The sequence below is a fragment of the Entelurus aequoreus genome, linkage group LG19, assembly GCF_033978785.1.
Source record: "Entelurus aequoreus isolate RoL-2023_Sb linkage group LG19, RoL_Eaeq_v1.1, whole genome shotgun sequence".
In the NCBI taxonomy this organism is placed as follows: Eukaryota; Metazoa; Chordata; class Actinopteri; order Syngnathiformes; family Syngnathidae; genus Entelurus; species Entelurus aequoreus.
Window position 1 is genome coordinate 22,812,306 of NC_084749.1, and position 21,391 is coordinate 22,833,696.

At 37.6% G+C, this 21,391-nt stretch overlaps 1 protein-coding gene across 3 annotated transcripts in view; it reads right to left on the reverse strand.

Annotated features, from left to right (window-relative positions):
• rab3ab (RAB3A, member RAS oncogene family, b) overlaps nucleotides 1-21,391 on the reverse strand; it is an 88,345-nt gene that overhangs the window by 12,843 nt on the left and 54,111 nt on the right. The window contains exons 1-2 of one of the 3 annotated variants that reach the window (XM_062028104.1): nucleotides 20,389-20,474; nucleotides 11,403-11,627 (exon numbers count right to left, since the gene is read on the reverse strand). In XM_062028104.1, the coding sequence (XP_061884088.1) occupies nucleotides 11,403-11,627 (225 nt within the window). In that variant the 5' untranslated portion in view covers nucleotides 20,389-20,474. Of the gene's footprint in view, nucleotides 1-11,402; nucleotides 11,628-11,795; nucleotides 11,814-20,388; nucleotides 20,475-21,391 lie in introns of those variants that run through there. The other 2 variants (XM_062028105.1, XM_062028103.1) reach the window with 2 other exon arrangements.

Sequence of the window (21,391 nt, forward strand, 5' to 3'; positions counted from 1 at the left end):
GACCTGAACCCGATAGAACACCTTTGGGATGAATTAGAACAGAGACTGAGAGCCAGGTCTTCTCCACCAACATCAGCGTGTGACTGAAGAATGGTGGAAAATTCCTACAAACACACTCCGCAACCTTGTGGACAGCCTTCCCAGAAGAGTTGAAGCTGTAATAGCAGCAAAAGGTGGACCGACATCATATTGAACCCTATGGGTTAGGAATGGGATGGCACTTGAAGTTCATATGTGAGTCAAGGCAGGTGGCCAAATACTTTTGGCAATATATTGTATAGTGTTTTTCAAGCCCAGCAAATGGATACTGCACTAAAACAACATGAAAACAAAAACATACTGTAGGAATTACATGTCATTTAAAAACCTTCTTACGTGATGTATTGCAGCGCGTCTGGAAAGTATTCACAGCGCTTCACTTTTTCCATATTCTGTTATGATACAGCCTTATGACAGAATGCAATGAATTCATTTTTTGTCTTCAAAATTCCACACACAATACACCATATTGACAATGGGAAAAGTTTCCATTTTTTATTTTGCAAATTTTATTACTACAAAATAAAAAATCCTACGTTCATAAGTAATCACAGCCTACGCTCAATACTTTGTTGATGCCCCTTTGGCAGCAATTACAGCCTCAAGTCTTTTTGAATACGATGCCCCAAGTTTGGCACACCTATCTTTGGGCAGTTTTGCCCATTCCTCTTTGCAGCACCTCTCAATCTTCCAGAAGGACAACCATCTCTGCAGAAAACCACTGTGGTGGGGGAGTGTGATCAGCGCTGCTCGCAGGAGGAAAAGTCACAGCCGCTGTCCATGGTACTGAAGACGAGCACCATCGGGCATGTGCTGACGGCGAGACACAGCTGGCAGGTGATCAGATTTCACAGGTGGTACGTGTTAATCTAATCATCTGTTGTCTTTAACAGTAAGCGGCCGGGAGGGAGGTGGGTACGGACATGACTGAAAAGTCATGTTCTGGGAGAGAAACCGATTACTGAAAAATATTATCATTAAAACCTTGTTAAACCTGCACGCTGGACTCTTGTGCCGTGTCTTCAGTGGAACTGCTAGGAAGCGACTTTCACAACCACCAATTAGGCCTGTATGGTAGAGTGGCCAGACGAAAGTCATTTCTTAGTAATAACTTTGCCAAAATGCACCTGAAAGACTTTTAGACCATGAGAAACACAATTCTCTGGTCTGGTGAGACGAAGATTAAACCCTTTGGCGAGAATGCCAGGCGTCATGTTTGGAGGAAACCAGGCACCGCTCATCACCAGGCCAATACCATCCCTACGATGAAGCATGGTGGCGGCAGAATCATGCTGTGGGGTTGTTTTTCAGCGGCAGGAACTGGGAGACTGGAGGGAAAGATGAATGTAGCAATGTACAGAGACATCCCGGATGAAAACCTGCTCCAGAGTGATCTCAGGCCGGAGTGACGGCTCATCCTTCAGCAGGACAACTACTCTATGTCAAGGCGTGGACTATGGGATGTTTGTTTTCCCGAGATGCAAGTAAAGTTGGACTGGACATGGCGTGAAGGTAAGTACATATCTATTTTAACACTAACAAAAGGTACAAAACTAAAGGCGCGCACTAGTGATGGGTCCGGCAATACCGATGCATCGGCGCATGCGTCGAGCGAAACCCTGTGTCGGTGCACGTACCGCTTTTAGAAAGTCACGTGACCGATCATGGGCTGTTTTGGTCACGTGACCGATACGCGAACTGCGTCGCACTCCCGCCTCCTCTGTGCCCTGTGAGCAACGTTCCCTCTAAAGTGCGTGCCTGCGCAATTGCGCACTGCTCAAGCGTCCTCTGCGCACAGCAAATCTATGCCGCGCACCAAATCAAACCCATCTGAATTCTAAACAAAATAAACACATTTATTCTGTGTAATTTTGCAATGCAACTCTGAGTTACAGTGACAACAAGCGGCCCTAACGGTGTTCGTCAACACCGTTCAATTGAACACCGTTCAATTATTGTAACGTCTATCGAGATGCTTCGAGGCCAGGAATTATATCGATCACTTTATTGAGCAAAACTGTTTATATTCGGCCATAACCACACCAAAAACATGAGTAAAACACTCCTATCTCGAAAAACTAGTAATTTTCTGCCGTACAAACCAGCCCAAAACCAACTTGTCATCTGTCACCAACACGCATACCACTAAGCCACTGGTGCGTTTATGCCCACACAAAAAGTCGGACAACTCAAACACCACACAAAGTTACACTATGACTCCTCAGTCATACGTGTGCTTATTCTACTGTCATTTATTATTAATGTTAATTTATTGATATTAATCATGGAATGCTGTTACTAGAGAAAGTTACAGAAATGGACACTTCATCCTATGCTTACATTTCATTGTCAATCAATCAATCAATGTTTATTTATATAGCCCTAAATGTGCAACATGAGGATGTTTAAGGGCAACTAAATGTGATCTCTGAAAGGGGTACACATGATTTCCAAAGCAGGACCCCCACCCAGACATATTGTACAATACTAATCCATAGCTTATGAAAAACAAGATTGCATTTATTTTCATTACAAGTGGGCCAAATCACTAATATTACTAAATAATCTCATGAAAATGACTCCTCTCATTTGAGTGTTATTATAAAAGATTGGTTTGAGACAGGTGTGCTGCTGGTATTGCCACGTCTGATGTTGCTCACATGGGCTCCACTGAATGCTCAGGGAGTTTTTGTGTTTGCTCACACACATGAACAATTAGAGGGAACATTGCCTGTGAGCGGGTCTTTTCTACACCCAGGATAATAACTAAGAAGACAAATCGTCTAAAATTTAATACGTTGGAAAAACTGTTTTTTTTAATGAAAAAATAAATAAAACATTCCCAGTCCACAAGCATCATCATTCACAACACGTTCTCTTAGATTTCCATGTTATGATACATGTTTACATTATTTATTGACTGTATCTAAAAAAGATAAAAATATATTTTATTTAAATGAAGATATGAAATAATCCGAAATGAAATATAATGACTTGGTGCCGTGGGAGATTATCTAATTTCACCTATTTGGGTTAAAAATATTTTTTTGCAAACCAGTAATTATAATCTGCAAATGATGTGTTGTTGTTGAGTGTCGTGCTGTCTAGAGATCGGCAGAGTAACCGTGTAATACTCTTCCATATCAGTAGGTGGCAGTCGGTAGCTAATTGCTTTGTAGATGTCGGAAACAGCGGGAGGCAGTGTTCAGGTAAAAAGGTGTCTAATGCTTAAACCAAAAATAAACAAAAGGTGAGTGCCCCTAAGAAAAGGCATTGAAGCTTAGGGAAGGTTATGCAGAACGAAACTAAAACTGAACTGGCTACAAAGTAAACAAAAACAGAATGCTGGACGACAGCAAAGACTTACTGTGGAGCAAAGATGGCGTCCACAATGTACATCCGAACATGACATGACAATCAACAATGTCCTCACAAAGAAGGATAAAAACAACTGAAATATTCTTGATTAGTAACACAAAGTAGATGCGGGAAATATCGCTCAAAGGAAGACATGAAACTGCTACAGGAAAATACCAAAAAAAGAGGAAAAAGCCACCAAAATAGGAGCGCAAGACAAGAACTAAAACACTACACACAGGAAAACAGCAAAAAACTCCAAATAAGTCAGGGCGTGATGTGACAGGTGGTGACAGTCCACCTACTTTGAGACAAGAGCTATATTGATGCATGCTTGGTTATGGTTTAAAGTCATATCCAACAATTACGACAACTACTTTTTACTGTCAACTGAGTTTCATTTTTTAATGATTTCTGCTGGTGGTGTACCTCCGCATTTTTTCCACGCAAAAAGTGTACCTTGGCTCAAAAAAGGTTGAAAAACACTGTACTAGGTCATAAAATCAGTGTGAGTTGAGTCAGTCCATAGGTTGCCTGTAGGGATTTTTAATGTCCAGCAGATATCAGTATTTAGTGACACAGTATCGACACAGTATCAATACAGTTTTGCAATGTGTCGAAACGCTTCATGACGCCTCATCAACCCATCACCACTGCGCACAAAGGCGGAGAACAAACTTGACTAATGAAACAAAAAATAGCACTTAGGCAAAAAATTATGAACATGAAACAAATAAACACTTACTGTGACAAGAATATAGAAATAACTCACTTGGCATGGAACTATGGTAGCATGGGTCAAACAGAGTTAATGTCGCCAGGCTGACTTCCTGGCAACTATCGGCTTAAATAGTCTTGAACATGATTAATGACAGGTGTGTGAGTCCAAAGGAATCAGGTGCGTGACATGAGGACAGGTGAAAACTAATGGGTTGTCATGGAAACAAAAAAAACAAGAGTGCACAAAGAGTCCAAAAACCAAACCGAACATAACCAAAACAAAACATGATCACACAGACATGGCACTCTAAGCATAAACACACAGCCTAGATATCAAAGGATTGGCTTTAGGACAACTCTTTAAATGTCGTTGAGTGGCCCAGACTTGAATCCAATTGAACATCTTTGGATAGATCTGAAAAAGTCTGTGCACCGACGCTTCCCATCCAACCTGACGGAGCTTGAGAGGTGCTGCAAAGAGGAATGGGCGAAACGGCCCAAAGATAGGTGTGGCATCGTATTCAAAAAGACTTGAGGCTGTAGTTGCTGCAAAAGGTGCATCAACAAAATATTGTGATTTCTTATTTTTATCAAATAGGCATTAAAAAAAATTAAACATCTTTTTACATTGTCATTATGGTTATTGTGTGTAGAATTTTGAGGACAAAAATGAATGTATTCCAGTTTGGAATAAGGCTGTAACACAGGGGTGTCCAAACGTTTTCCACTGAGGGGCGCACACGGAAAAATTTAAGCCTGCGGGGAACATTTTGATAGTTTTCATTTTCAAATCATAACAAAATATATGGATTTTGTTTTTTTTTTACCTTTAGGGCTCCCGGGAACCATAAAGGGTCTAAGTCATTAAAATGTTAAAAACAAGTCAAATTATTATTTTTTATTTAACGCTTACAGTAAATCTCTACAGTATATCAACTTTAGGTTGATATAAAATTTAAAAAACCAAAAAGGTTTTATGCCTTTTCTGTCAAGACAACTTTGTTTTTTATAATAAAACTGAAATATGCAGTATTTCCCCCACTGCCCAAAACATTCAGAAAGCAATGTTTGATGTGAAGTAATTAGAGCCTTAAAAACATCAATAATGCAGGACACCATTGATATTAATTCATTGTTATTTTTGAGTACTCACAGTGAAAATATAAATAAAATCCCATTAAATATATTTAGGATACAAAAGGTGCCCCACTCAAAGTGATACATTTGTATTAGTTTTTTTTTACTTTCAACACTTAAGTTACGAGATCAACTTCAGATATATCTGTCAATTTTACGTTTGAACTATTATTTTGTTTGTTTTATGCTCTTTTGTCAAAGAAAACGTTGATGTTTTTGTATGGCAACCACACAATATATGCAATATATTCCACATAAAACATTTTAAAGTGAAATATTTGAAATAATTGGAGCCTTGAATAGGTCAATAATTAATTATAACATTGTTTTTTTTTTTGTTTTTTTTGAGCAATGGCAAAAAAAGAAAAATAAAGATAGACAAAAGAAAAAAAAACAGCCTGCATGGCAGCTTTGTGTCAACATTGCAACTTTTTCTAGTTAGATTTCACCTCATTCTACTTTTTTTAATGTTTTTTATTTTTATTTTTGCATTTATTTTCAATGTTTATTTTTTATTTTTGTAGCATTTCCAGAATGTGTGGCGGGCCGGTAAACAATTAGCTGCGTACCGCAAATGGCCCCCGGGCCGCACTTTGAACACGCCTGCTGTAACATAACAGAATGTGAAAGAAGTGATGTGCTGTAAATACTTAGTGGATGCATTATACATGGCAATACAGCGCTCATCATTGAACGTTAACACACTAAATACTCAAAACATTTTCATCGACTCAACTGAGAGGATGGCTGAAATGGGGGATGGGGATTTTGCATGTGTGTGTGTGTGTGTGTGTGTGTGTGTGTGTGTGTGTGTGTGTGTGTGTGTGTGTGTGTGTGTGTGTGGAAATGGGAAGCTATTTTCTCGGAGACATCTAGTAATGGGGGAAGGGAAGACCGGCACCGCTGTCTTTTTTCTGATTGGCTGATTGTGCCTTATTTCCTGGAGGCAAGACCTGGAAAAGGCTGACAACAGAGTGAAACACACACACACACACACACACATAAAACACACACACACACGCACGCAAACATGTTCTGTATACCTATCTTTAAGAAAACACGAGTGTATACATATAACCCCCCGGCACTTTAAAGAACCTATTTGTACAACCAAGTCTTAACATTGAAACCTTGGTAGCTCCATTTCTACATGTAAATAAGTGACAATAACAGAAGTTCTAAATACACAAACCCCACAATGCAATAGTCTCCTGCACATCTAGCAATCTCACAACAACCAGCATCATTCTGAAACACCAGTTGGAAGCATTTCTCTTCAGCTTTGAATCATCCTACTCAACTATCAGGACATTTCATACTCTTGACTGAAGTAAACCCACACAACCTTTATTCAAACACTATATTGTGTTGACGACCCTGGACATCCTCCCTCAGAACCTGCGTCCTCCGCAGTAGACCTTTTGTCAACTTTACACATTTTGGGACAAAATAGCCCAGTTATGCAAAAGCAAACGTCCACTGCAGAGGACGCTAGACCATCCCTTTTTTTTTTTAGAACACGTTTTTAAATATTTTCCGCTAAATAACAACTACTAGATTGCAGTAAAACGGCAGTGCAGTGGAAATGTGAGCCACTTTGGCTTTAATTATCGACTTGTTCCAATGCAACATATCATATTTCTTAGCTCTTCCACAGACACAAAGAATAGCTTCACTGACCACCATTACCTTAAAAACAACTCCATAACTCATCCTTTGAGTCACGTTTTCCATGTGTGTAAAGTTTGGCATCGTTTGGATTAAAAAAATTAAGATTACGATTAGAGATGTCCGATAATGGCTTTTTTGCCGATATCCGATATTCCGATATTGTCCAACTCTTAATTACCGATTCTGATATCAACTGATACAATATATAAAGTCGTGGAATTAACACATTATTATGCCTAATTTTGTTGTGATGCCCCGCTGGATGCATTAAACAATGTAACAAGGTTTTCCAAAATAAATCAACTCAAGTTATGGAAAAAAATGCCAACATGGCACTGCTATATTTATTATTGAAGTTACAAAGTGCATTCTTTTTTTTAACATGCCTCAAAACAGCAGCTTGGAGTTTGGGACATGCTCTCCCTGAGAGAGCATGAGGAGGTTGAGGTGGGCGGAGTTGATGTGTATTGTAACATCCCGGAAGAGTTAGTGCTGCAAGGGGTTCTGGGTATTTGTTCTGTTGTGTTACGGTGCGGATGTTCTCCCGAAATGTGTTTGTAATTCTTGTTTGGTGTGGGTTCACAGTGTGGTGCATATTTGTAACAGTGTTAAAGTTGTTTATACGGTCCACCCTCAGTGTGACCTGTATGGCTGTTGACCAAGTATGCCTTGCATTATCAATTTAAGTGGACCCCGACTTAAACAAGTTGAAAAACTTATTCGGGTGTTACCATTTAGTGGTCAATTGTACGGAATATGTACTTAACTGTGCAACCTACTAATAAAAGTCTCAATCAATCAATCAATCAATTCACTTGTGTGTGTGAAAAGCCTTAGATATGATGTGATTGGGCCGGCACGCAAAGGCAGTGCCTTTAAGGTTAATTGGCGCTCCGTACTTCTCCCTACGTCCGTGTACCACTCCGTACAGCGGCGTTTTAAAAAGTCATACATTTTACTTTTTGAAACCGATACCGATAATTTCCGATATTACATTTTAAAGCATTTATCGGCCGATAATATCGGACTGCCGATATTATCGGACATCTCTAATTACGATTTATCGTTTCAATTCTAGTTCCCAATGATTCTCGATTCCGATTCTTTTGAGAGGCAGAGTCAAAAATGTACTACAGTGGAACCTCGATTTACGAACTGTTCGGTTTACAAACCTTCAGATCGCGCTAAATACATGTTTCAGGTGATTACATCACTTCCTGTGCAGTACAGTACCCACGGGACGTGGTCATATCCTGTTTGCGCAGTCCATTACTTGGTCACCATTTCTCAGTACTTCAGCATGAATGTTCTATTCCCACCATTCACAAAGTTTTGCTTAGTCAATATGGGTCCAAAAAAAAGCCTACAAACAAGCCAGGAAAAAAAGGAGGGAATCGCTGTGGACTTAAACTTAGAGAGGAGAGGGGAACCCACACACATTTTCCCTCCTCTCCCTGCCTGCCCACACTTCGTTTTCGCCTCGTGACGGCACGTTGTGTGCCGTTTGCGGACAGCAAGGTAAAAATTATATGACTTTTTAACGTTTTTAAATTATTGTAGCAACATGGTTGTTAACGTTTTTGAGAGCACCAAAGGGACTTTTGTGTTTGGGCGCGCGTTGACAGTTGAGCTTGCCGTTGTTGTTGTGTTGTTTTGATAATGAAGAGATTGTTGATCCATTTTTATATTAAGATATATATATATACATACATATATATATATATATATATATATATATATATATATATATATATATATATATATATATATATATATATATATATATATATATATATATATATATATATATATATATATATGTATATGTATATATGTATATGTATATATATATATATATATATATTATATATATTGTCAGAATAATTGTATCTAAGTTATCACAAAACTTTGTGTTGCCATGAGTTCCCGGCGAGAAGACACAAGCTGTCTTTGATCCTACCAAGAAGAAGGCTTGTAAAACTCCACTGTGTAGGATGGGAAGCAACATGAAGGTGCTCTGTTTCTTTCATGTATTGTAATCAACAGAAAGATATTGTCTGACCCAAGAACTACAAAGCGTAGAGGAAGCAGGGCCTGGCTCCCCTCAAGGCGACCTTTTCTTTGAACTGTTTTACGACCTTTTCTTTGAACTGTTTTGTAATCAAAGACGATGGCTGTTTACGACCCCCGTCCCTTTAGAAACAGCCGTTGCCATGTAATCAGGGAAAGTCCAAATAAAAGAGGAGGCGTACAATCTTTCGTCAGAGCGTGGTGACACTGTACAAGGGTACAGGTGTACGCGTTTCTCCTCAATAAGCCAAATTGAATTATGTCTCTGTTTAATTCCTTGCTTCTTGTCTTGTTTAATATATGTCATCAGTGTTTGAACATGACATATATATGTGTATATATATATATATATATATATATATATATATATATATATATATATATATATATATATATATATATATATATATATATTAAAGATTAAAGTACCAATATATATATATATACATACATACATACATACATATATATATATATATATATATATATATATATATATATATATATATATATATATATATATATATATATATATATATATATATATATATATATATATATATATATATATATATATATATATATATATATATATATATATATATATATATATACTCATGGTCTCTTCAAATCAAAGTGCACATTCTTTTACTAAAATAGGGACTTTAGTCAAGACTAAAACCAATTATTCATGTTCACATTGTCTCTCACTGGGAACTATGTTTCACTATACAAACATTTCGTTTTAAGAACCAATTGAGTTGTTAAATCGAGGTATGCTCACTAGATTATTTTTAACCCTGTACAAATAAGATATTAAGTTAAAGTTAAAGTACCAATGATTGTCACACATGAGGTGTGGCGAAATTATTCTCTGCATATATTATTTAAACTTTGATACACATATGTTCTAAAGTTTATTTCCAAAGAAATAAACATTCACAAAAGTTTCACTTTATTTACACATATCCTGTTGTTTGTGTGTTATTTATAGGGATGTTCCCATCAGGGTTTTATGCAAGCTAATTCTGATCATCCATGAGTGGGATCAAATGACACCCATCATATGTATCAACTGTATTTTTTATTACATTTATAAAAAGTTAAAGTTAAAGTACCCATGATTGTCACACACACACTAAGTGTGGCGAAATTATTCTCTGCATTTGACCCATCACCTTTGATCACCCCATGGGAGGTGAGGGGAGCAGTGGGCAGCAGCGGTGGCCGTGCCTGTGAATAGTGTTATAGGCAGTGTAACAATATCAACACATTATGCCTTGATTTCTTTTATTACATACAATTGTTTGATCAAAACAAAATCTAATAGTTTGTACTTGGAATCATGTAGTTTTTCCCCCCAAAGTCCTCCTGTGTTTAGGAAATCATTCCCTGAGTTTGTAAACAATAACAAAAACGACAAAAAAAAAAATATTAAGGGAAAATGAAAATATTAATCTAATCACTCTAGTATCAATGATACACTAATGATTAGGGATGTCCAATAATATCGGACTGCCAATATTATCAGCCGATAAATGCTTTAAAATGTAATATCGGAAATGATCGGTATCGGTTTCAAAAAGTAAAATTTATGACTTTTTAAAACGCCGCTGTGAGAAGTACAGAGTGCCAATAAACCTTAAAGGCACTTACTTTGCGTGCCGGCCCAGTCACATAATATCTACGGCTTTTCACACACACAAGTGAATGCAAGGCATACTTGGTCAACAGCCATACAGGTCACACTGAGGGGGGCCGTATAAACAACTTTAACACTGTTACAAATATGCGCCACACTGTGAAACCCACACCAAACAAGAATGACAAACATATTTCGGGAGAACATCCGCACCGTAACACAACATAAACACAACAGAACAAATACCCAGAACCCCTTGCAGCACTAACTCTTCTGAGACGCTACAATATACAGCCCCCACTACATTACCCCGCCCCCCCAACCCCGCCCACCTCAACCTCCTCATGCTCTCTCAGGGAGAGCATGTCCCAAATTCCAAGCTGCTGTTTTGAGGCATGTTAAGAAAAAAAAAGCACTTTGTGACTTCAATAATAAATATGGCAGTGCCATGTTGGCATTTTTTTCCATAACTTGAGTTGATTTATTTTGAAAAACCTTGTTACATTGTTTAATGCATCCAGCGGGGCATCACAACAAAATTAGGCATAATAATGTGTTAATTCCACGACTGTATATATCGGTATCGGTTGATATCGGAATCGGTTATTAAGAGTTGGACAATATCGGAATATCGGATATCGGCAAAAAAGCCATTATCGGACATCTCTAATATTTATTTACTGTAACAAGCCATAACTGCGATGTGGCCCTCAATGAAAATGAGTTTGACAGTATCACCTCAAGTTCATCCGCGTTAAAGTCTTACCCAGATCTGTAGTTTGATCCTTTTATCGTTCCTGTAGATGGTCTTCACCTTGAAGTCGATGCCCACCGTGCTGACGAAGGCTGGTGTGTAGGAGTCGTCGGCGTAACGGAACAAGAAGGACGTTTTACCCACGCTGCTGTTGCCAATGATGAGGATCTTAAACATATAGTCAAAGTTCTGGTCTGAGGACTCCTTCTGTCCATAGGTTGCTGTTGCTGAGGCCATCTGTGGACACCAATGGAAAAAGGATAAGGTCTTTAATGGATCCCATGCACCATAAGTGTGATCAAAAAAAGTCAACCGTGCTTAATCAATGACATATATATTTATATCTTAGCTTTGTATAAAGCAAAGATACACAGTGTATTGACCATTTGAGCACCTTTAACGTACCACGTGTATCAAAGTAGACCGCCACGTCTCTTTAGTTTGTCAGTATCTTTTCTGATCTTCTTTCTAATTTCCCCGAACTGTTGGAATAAACAAAGCGACTGTCTCATAACCGCATGACGCAGAGCACCGCAAGGACAAATCAGAGGAAACTGGGAGACCTTGAGGAGATGTTGACTCCCGTCTGAGTCCAAGTGGCTTGCTCTATACTTAGCGTGTTATCTTGACTCGCTGCAGTGGAACACTAGATTGTTGAGAGACCAAACAACTGCGCCCTCCTATCAGTTTACATGAAGCAACACAGAGATGCTCCATAAATAATGAAGAAGCACAAACCCAAAAAGGAAAAATAAGGCTTCCGAAGAGAAGCTTCAATAGCTCGTATAGGGGTTTTGATTTACTATGCACTGTAAATTCCCCAAGATCCAACATTAAATAGACAAATGTGTTTTTCCTGCAGCTAATTTGTATAAACTTGATCATCCAATATACAAACAAATAGTAAAAAGTGATTTCCGCATATATTAAAACTCGTAGCTAGTTTTTGTTGTTGTAGTTTGTGAAACCAGTCATGAAAAGGGAGTGTCTGTCCTGGATGATGATGACATCATAAGGTGCTCCCTTAAAGCTGACACCTAAAAAGGATTGACGAGCTGGATTGATCAGGACTTAAGTGCCACTGCCAGCGAGTCGGGTTCATTTCATTAATCAGAGATGGCTGCCTTAGAACTCCCATCCTTCTTCGGGCCAACTGGGCCCATAGGCAACAATGTCAACAGAATAGTTTTGATTACAGTAGACCCCCACAACCCTTTTTTCTCCGCCGTAAGTAGCTAATATTTTTTTCTATTAGTAATTTGAATTGAAAGTGGTTTGATGGCGCTATCTGCAGGGGAAATGTAGCTTTAAATCCAGCAGAGGGTGCTGTTGTACAAGTCAATTTACTCAACATTTCCCAGGAGGAAGATGCTTTGACCTGACGTGATGTCGCGTAATACAAACACTGAGGAATAGTGCAGCAGGGAAGTGCACAAGAAGCATGAACACAAGAAAAAGCAAGGATCCACCCTCGACTCAGATGTGAGGCTGGCACAAAACCCCTCTGATTAGTGATCTCAGGCAGGTGAGTCTCCTGATAACCAATCAGAGGTAGGCGAGTACAATTAGCGCTTAATGGCAGAACAGGAAGTGAAAACTAAAAATAAGAGTGCTGGACAGGAACTAAACATCAACATAGAAAAAACAATACATATTGTCAGACCTGACATGACAGGTGAGGGCCACATTGCAATTGTGGCTGCTCTCAGAGGGCCGATTGTATCAGTGGATGTATATGAATATAAACATATAATAGCCTCATTGCACATTTTGCATAGGCAACTGTTTTACAGATTAATGCATACTTGTTATTAAATCCTAGCTCAAGGTGACACACAGATATTTAAAGTGGAGCTGCAATTTTTGGGGAATTTTGCCTATCGTTCACAATCATTTATGAAAGACATGACGACGGATGGATTTTTAAAAATTTTATGCATTCTAAATATAAATAAATGTGAATAAAAGTCTGCTTACAGCGTGGCCAATGGGAGCGCCATTATTTCGCCCATAAAATCCAATAAATAACCATTCAAAAAGTGCCAACAATACTCCATTTACATTTTGTGACTTGAATATTAAGCAAGTATTAGTGATATTGTTATTTTAAGCGCTAACACGGACAAACGATTTATGGCGGTGCCGTGATCACTACCGTGTGTGCCTTTTTCCACATCGTCGAGTGGTAAGCCTCTTCCTCGCTTTCCTGCTTGTGGGAGTTTATTGTAGATTATAAATCATGCCTCTCACCTGGACTGAAGAAGTCTGAGTAGGTATTCCAACAAGTTGGTACACTTTGACAGCTATTCAGGACCCTAGCGAGAAAGACACGAAAGGGGGCTTTGCCCCCCCCCCCCCCACACACACACTTTTTCTTCTTGAGGATTATGAGACATTTGTCATCTAAATGGGAATATATGAACATCCTAGCAGTCGGCATCCTAATGACAGCAGACCTTGCACAGTAAGTGATGTTTTAGGTTTGATGGCTCTCATAAAGTCTACAGTGAGTAATAATCAGTGATGAAGAAAACATTTTTAAATTATTGTGCCGTGTATGCTTAAAATGATCAAATACGTAAATATAAAATGTCATTATAAATATGCCTGTTACTACATTACATATATACTTACTTACATCATGTATATAAAACCCTAGTGGAGGTGTTTGGATGTTTCTTAAGGGCTTTGTAGGCGGAATTGCGCGGCTCCCGTAGGCTCCATTGTAAGTGGACTTTTCATCGCATTTGTTTAATATTTAGAATGAAAAAAAAAACAAACATCCATCGTCATGTCTTTCCTAATGATTGTGAACGAAAGGCAAAATTCCCAAAAAAGTGCAGTTCCCATTTAAGTAATTTAATCTTGAAAACCAACAAAAATGCTTGTTACTTGATCAGATTATATTAAAGTGTAGAATATATAATTATTTGCAATACATTTTTCTGTCAAAATTTAAAGAGCATAATGTTCTTCACCAAGCCTTTTGCAGGCCACATAAAATAATGTGGCGGACCACTTAAATAATGCTGTGGGCTACTTAGAATAATGTGGCGGACCACATAAAATTATGTGGCCTGCCACTTAAATAATGTAATGGGTCACGTAAATAATGTGGCGCGCCACTGAAATAATGTGGCGTGCCACTGAAATAATGTGGCGTGCCACTTAAATAATGTGTCCGGCCACATAAATATTGTGACGGCCCTCATATATAATGTAGAGGACCACATAAAATGAAGTGCCCTGCCACTTAAATAATGTAATGGGCCACATAAATGATGTGGCGTGCCACTTAAATAATGTGGCCGGCCACATAAATATTGTAGCGGCCCTCATATATAATGTGGAGGACCACATACAATGATGTGGCCTGCAACTTAAATAATGTAACGGGCGACTTAAATAATGTGGCGGAACACATAAAATGATGTGGCCTGCCAGATTAAATAATGTAATGGGCCACGTAAATTATGTGGCATGCCACTTAAATAATGTGGCGTGCCACTTAAATAATGTGGCCGGCCACATAAATATTGTCGCGGCCCTCATATATAATGTAGAAGACCACATAAAATGATGTGGCTGCCACTTAAATAATGTAATGGGCCACGTAGATGATGTGGCGTGCCACTGAAATAATGTGGTGTGCCACTTAAATAATTTGGTGTGCCACCTATATAATGTGGCCACATAAATATTGTGGCGGCCCTCATATATAATGTAGAGGACCACATAAAATGATGTGGCCTGCCACTTAAATAATGTAACGGGCCACTTAAATAATGTGGCGGAACACATAAAATGATGTGGCCTGCCACTTTAAATAATGTAATGGGCCACATAAATTATGTGGCGTGCCACTTAAATAATGTGGCGTGCCACTTAAATAATGTGGCCGGCCACATAAATATTGTGACGGCCCTCATATGTAATGTAGACGACCACATAAAATGATGTGGCCTGCCACTTAAATAATGTAATGGGCCACATAAATGATGTGGCGTGCCACTGAAATAATGTGGCCTGCCACTTAAATAATGTAATGGGCCACATAGATGATGTGGCGTGCCACTGAAATAATATGGTGTGCCACTTAAATAATGTGGCCGGCCACATAAATATTGTGGCGGCCCTCATATATAATGTAGAGGACCACATAAAATGTTGTGGCCTGCTACTTAAATATTATAACGGGCCATTTGAATAATGTGGCGGACTACATAAAATGATGTGGCCTGCCACTTAAATAATGTAATGGACCACGTAAATGAAGTGGCCTGCCATTTAAATAATGTAATGGGCCACATAAATGTTGTGGCAGGCCACTTAAATAATGTGGCCTGCCACTTAAATAATGTAATGGGCCATGTAATTGATGTGGCGTGCCACTTAAATATTGTGGTGGCCCTCATATATGATGTAAAGGACCACATAAAATGATATGGCCTGCCACTTAAATAATGTGGCCTGCCACTTAAATAATGTAATGGGCCACGTAAATGATGTGGCGTGCCACTTAAATAATGTGGCCGGCCACATAAATATTGTGGCGGCCCTCATATATAATGTAAAGGACCATGTAAAATGATGTGGCCTGCCACTTAAATAATGTAACAGGCCACGTAAATGATGTGGCGTGCCACTTAAATAATGTGGCGTGCCACTTAAATAATGTGGCCGGCCACATAAATATTGTGGCGGCCCTCATATATAATGTAGAGGACCACATAAAATGATGTGGCAACAGAACTTCCCTCCCACGCATCACATGCAAGAACCAAAGGCAGTGTGAACATGACCATACAATTCCTCCATAAGCGGTAATATCAATACCATATTTTTGAAATTTGGACGGAATATCACAGGTCAAAGGTCAGCCCAGAGGGGAAATGAAGAACTGCATGTTGCATCCCTCAAGTGACGTCAATAGCACACATCAATCACGTCAGAGCGAGTAATGCAGATGCTGCGTCCTTTCAGCTTGTCTGAGATGGCGGAGCGCCCCCTCCCCTCCTCCCCCTTTTCCCCCAATCATGGGCCTCCTTTTCGAGGAAGCGTGTGGATGCAGATGACAGGAGGGGCAGCTAAAAATAGTACAGCGTCATCTTTTTCTCTCCTCTGCACAGCACACAGAGAAGCAGGGAGATGCAACGGGGGGCTGTGTGTGTGTGTGTGTGTGTGTGTGTGTGTGTGTGTGTGTGTGTGTGTGTGTGTGTGTGTGTGTGTGTGTGTGTGTGTGTGTTGTGTTTGTGTTTGTGTTTGTGTTTGTGTTTGTTTTTTATGAGTGGTGCAGGTTGTTGAGAAGAGGAACCGGCATGAAAAAAAAAAGAATGGACCAGCGTGAACCTGAAAACATATCAACATATCTGTGTTATGATGGCATATTTCACATTTTGAAAACATGGTAATATGGGTTGAATTGCTCTTACTTGTACTTTTTGAATTAACTTCCAGACCAATTTTGTGTTATTTATTCTAAAAGTACAATATCAATACAGGCATTATGTTTGATACTGCCTATCTTTCTAGGCTGCGTGTGACACAAGCTCATAGCTCTGTTTTCACAGTCGGATTAAACTAGCTTTGTTTTTAAAACGATGGTAAAATACTGTATGTCAAATGGCTCATATTTGTACAATCTTGATGGAATTCCATAATTGTGTGATTAACTGGAGGTTTTTACATTGGAATTTTTGATTTGAAAAACACATTTTTATATTCAAGACATCTCATATATATATATATATATATATATATACATATATATATATATATATATATATATATATATATATATATATATATATATATATATATATATATATATATATATATATATATATATATATATATGAGATGTCTTGAATCATATATATATATATATATATATATATATATATATATATATATATATATATATATATATATATATATATATATATATATGTCAATATATATATCAGATGATGATAATAACCTACTCAGTGGCCTAGTGGTTAGAGTGTCCGCCCTGAGATCGGTAGGTTGTGAGTTCAAACCCCAGCAGAGTCATACCAAAGACTATAAAAATGGGACCCATTACCTCCCTGCTTGGCACTGAGCATTAAGGGTTGGAATTGGGGGTTAAATCACCAAAAATAATTCCCGGGCATGGCCACAGCTGCTGCTCACTGCTCCCCTCACCTCCCAGGGGGTGATCAAGGGTGATGGGTCAAATGCAGAGAATAATTTTGCCACACCTAGCATGTTTGTGTGACAATCATTGGTACTTTAACTTTAACTTTATAATATATGTCAAATTGTTCATATTCTCACAATCTTGTTTGAATCTCATAATTTGCAGTTATTTGCAGTAAATTTGTGAATTTCAAAAAGGTAGTTTTGTTTTCAAAACACTGGTAATTAATATACGACAAATTGTTCATATTTGTATAATCTCGATTAAACTTCTAGACTTTTTTTTAATTCTAGTTAAACTATTATATACACACGTTATGTTTTGACACAATCTCACAATTCTGTTCTCACAGAATTAGATTTGACCATGGTAGTAAACTGTATGTCAAATGGTTCATACTTGTACGATCTTGATAGAATGTCAGAATTACGTTATTGACTGCAGGTTTTTGCATTCATTTCAAAAATGTATTTTATTTTTAAGACATTTCAAGATATGTCAAATCGCTCATATTTGTACAATCTTGATTGAATCTCATCATTTTGTTGCAGGTCTTCGCGGTAAGATTTGTGATTTCAAAAAACTAGTTTTGTTTTCAAAACAATGGTAATTAATATAAAACAAATTGCTCATGTTTCTACAATCGTGATGGAACTTCAAGATTGTTCTTTATTCCAGTCAAGCTATTTAAAAAAATTAAAGACAACCAGTATTTTTGACGCAGACTCTCTTTTTTTAAACTAGCTGTTTTCAAAACCATAGTCAATACTGTTTGTCAAAGTGCTCGGACTTGTACAATCTTGATAGAATCTCATAATTATGGTTTTGACTGCAGGTTTTTTCAATCGAATTTTTGGTTCCAAAAAACAAATTTCTTTTTTAAAGACATTTTTATTAGAGATGTGCGATAATATCGGACTGCCGATATTATCGGCCGATAAATGCTTTAAAATGTGATATCGGAAATGATCGGTATCAGTTTCAAAAAGTAAAATTTATGACTTTTTAAAACGCCGCTGTACGGAGTGGTACACGGACGTAGGGAGAAGTACAGAGCGCCAATAAACCTTAAAGGCACTGCCTTTGCGTGCCAGCCCAATCACATAATATCTACGGCTTTTTTCACACACAAGTGAATGCAAGCATACTTGGTCAACAGCCATACAGGTCACACTGAGGGTGGACCGTATAAACAACTTTAACACTGTTACAAATATGCGCCACACTGTGAACCCACACCAAACAAGAATGACAAACACATTTCGGGAGAACATCCGCACCGTAACACAACATAAACACAACAGAACAAATACCCAGAACCCCTTGCAGCACTAACTCTTCCGGGACGCTACAATATACACCCCCCGCTAACCCCTACCCCCCATCTCAACCCCGCCCACCTCAACCCCGCCCACCTCAACCTCCTCATGCTCTCTCAGGGAGAGCATGTCCCAAATTCCAAGCTGCTGTTTTGAGGCATGTTAAAAAAAATAATGCACTTTGTGACTTCAATAATAAATATGGCAGTGCCATGTTGGCATTTTTTTCCATAACTTGAGTTGATTTATTTCGGAAAACCTTGTTACATTGTTTAATGCATCCAGCGGGGCATCACAACAAAATTAGGCATAATAATGTGTTAATTCCACGACTGTATATATCGGTATCGGTTGATATCGGAATCTGTAATTAAGAGTTGGACAATATCGGAATATCGGATATCGGCAAAAAAAAGCCATTATTGGACATCTCTCATTTTTATTATACGTCAAAATACTTGTACAATTCTAATTAAGCTTCTACAACATTCTACTGTATTCTTCATTCTTGTTAAACAATTAGAAAATATAAATACAAGCGTTATGTTTCATACCGACGTCTCTTTCCAGACTGAGTGGGATGCAATCGCACAATTCTGTTTTCGCAGTCGGATTTTTCACTTCGAAAACTAGTTTTGTATGCCGAATCGCTCATATGTGTGAAATCTTGATGACATCTCATAATTACGTTGCAGGTCTGATTTCGATTAATACGTTTTATGATAATACCGTATGTCTATTGACGTGAAAGCATGAACATGCAGTATTATCAGGCAATAAAATAGGTTTGCTTCCATTAACTGGGTGTTGGAAATGGACAATTAAAACCTTACTATGAACTGTTTTTTTTTTTTACTATACTTCTCCAATAATCAATCATTTCAATGATAATATTCTTTGCATTATTCTACAATGGTATAATAATGTAATGTAATGAAGTTCAATATTTGTCTATGGTTAATTGCCTAATAAAATACATGGTATTGATGAATATTTCAATTTATATTCACACTTAGCCAACTAAGTGAAGCATTTACAGTATATTTGGAGTATTTTTCTTCTATATATTTATTATGGAGTATTCTTATATGAACATACATATTGCAATATTGCCTGCAGCATCAGCTATAAAATACAGTCGTTCTCTAAGGAGTAATAGTTCTTTCTGTGCAGGCTTCAGGTCAATTAGGATCCATTATCCCGATTGGTATCATTAGATTGTGTAACGCCCCTTCTTGCAGAATTGCACAGTATTTCTTGAAAGAAGCACCATAAAACCCTCATCACTTGTCTTGGACATCCAGTCCAAGAATACATTGATGTGCATTCATGTTTTTCCTACAAAACAGCTGTTCTAACAGCAACATTTCCTGTGCATGGACGGTCTGAATTGTTCGCAGGCGAGTTTTGATGAATCACACTACCATATATTAATTAATTTACGGATCGATTGATTTGATGTAAAATGATTATAACATGAAAAAGGTCTTAACCCCACCTTGGTAGATTTCTATCCGGCTGCTGTCCACCGCGTCCTGCATCCGCAGACACCACTATTATCAAGATAGGAAAAATAAATTAAACTACATCCGGTAAAGACTTTCAAAATAAGGCAAGGTGACTTCAACTCGAAATAAAAGCGACGTTTAAACGTGATATGTTTATGTTTTATACCTCATGTGGCCCACTGTGTAAGTCCCAATGTTTTAATGTATAAGGTGGTGTCGTTTTTAAGATTAATCACTGTTCTTTCACCTAAAACTTTTACTTTGCCATGTTTCCGTTATTTATTCGGCTGTACTAACGGTTAAATGACATGTTTGGACAGTCCACCTGACCAATCAACGAGTGTACTGGAAATACACGCATGACATATTTTATTAATGAGAGCTGCTAGCGGGGCTGAATTACTGACGAGTATGTCAGTAACCACAGCTTGCAGATATAATCATTACTGCAATATATATCTGTATTTATTTCAAAAACTGAGATTGCAAAAGTATCAAAGAAGAAAGGAGGATTATTCTCACTTTTTTTGCTCAACTAAATATAACCTCAACTAATTAATTCAGGATAAATTATATCAGAAAATGTGGTGGTCAATTAGATGTGAAGTTAATATAGCATATTAACTGATAAACTGTGGAAGTAGAATTGTCTCACATCAAATTATATATATCAATATGATATTAATACATATGCATATATTAATAAATATACAAATGCAAATGTGATATACAAATAAATACATAATTTGTATAAATAAATGCGTATTTGTAAATATATTTTTGAGATTTGAAAATATATACAAATAAAATGTATAAATATAAAAATGTGACATACAAATAAATCAAGAATTTGTATGAATAAAGGTGTATTTGTACATATATTTTTCAGATTTGAATATAAATATGCTTGATTTTTGTATTTGTATTTGTATTGAATTTGCATATGCGGATCGCTTTTTTGCTTTTGTGTCGATGAGACATTCCTACCACAAA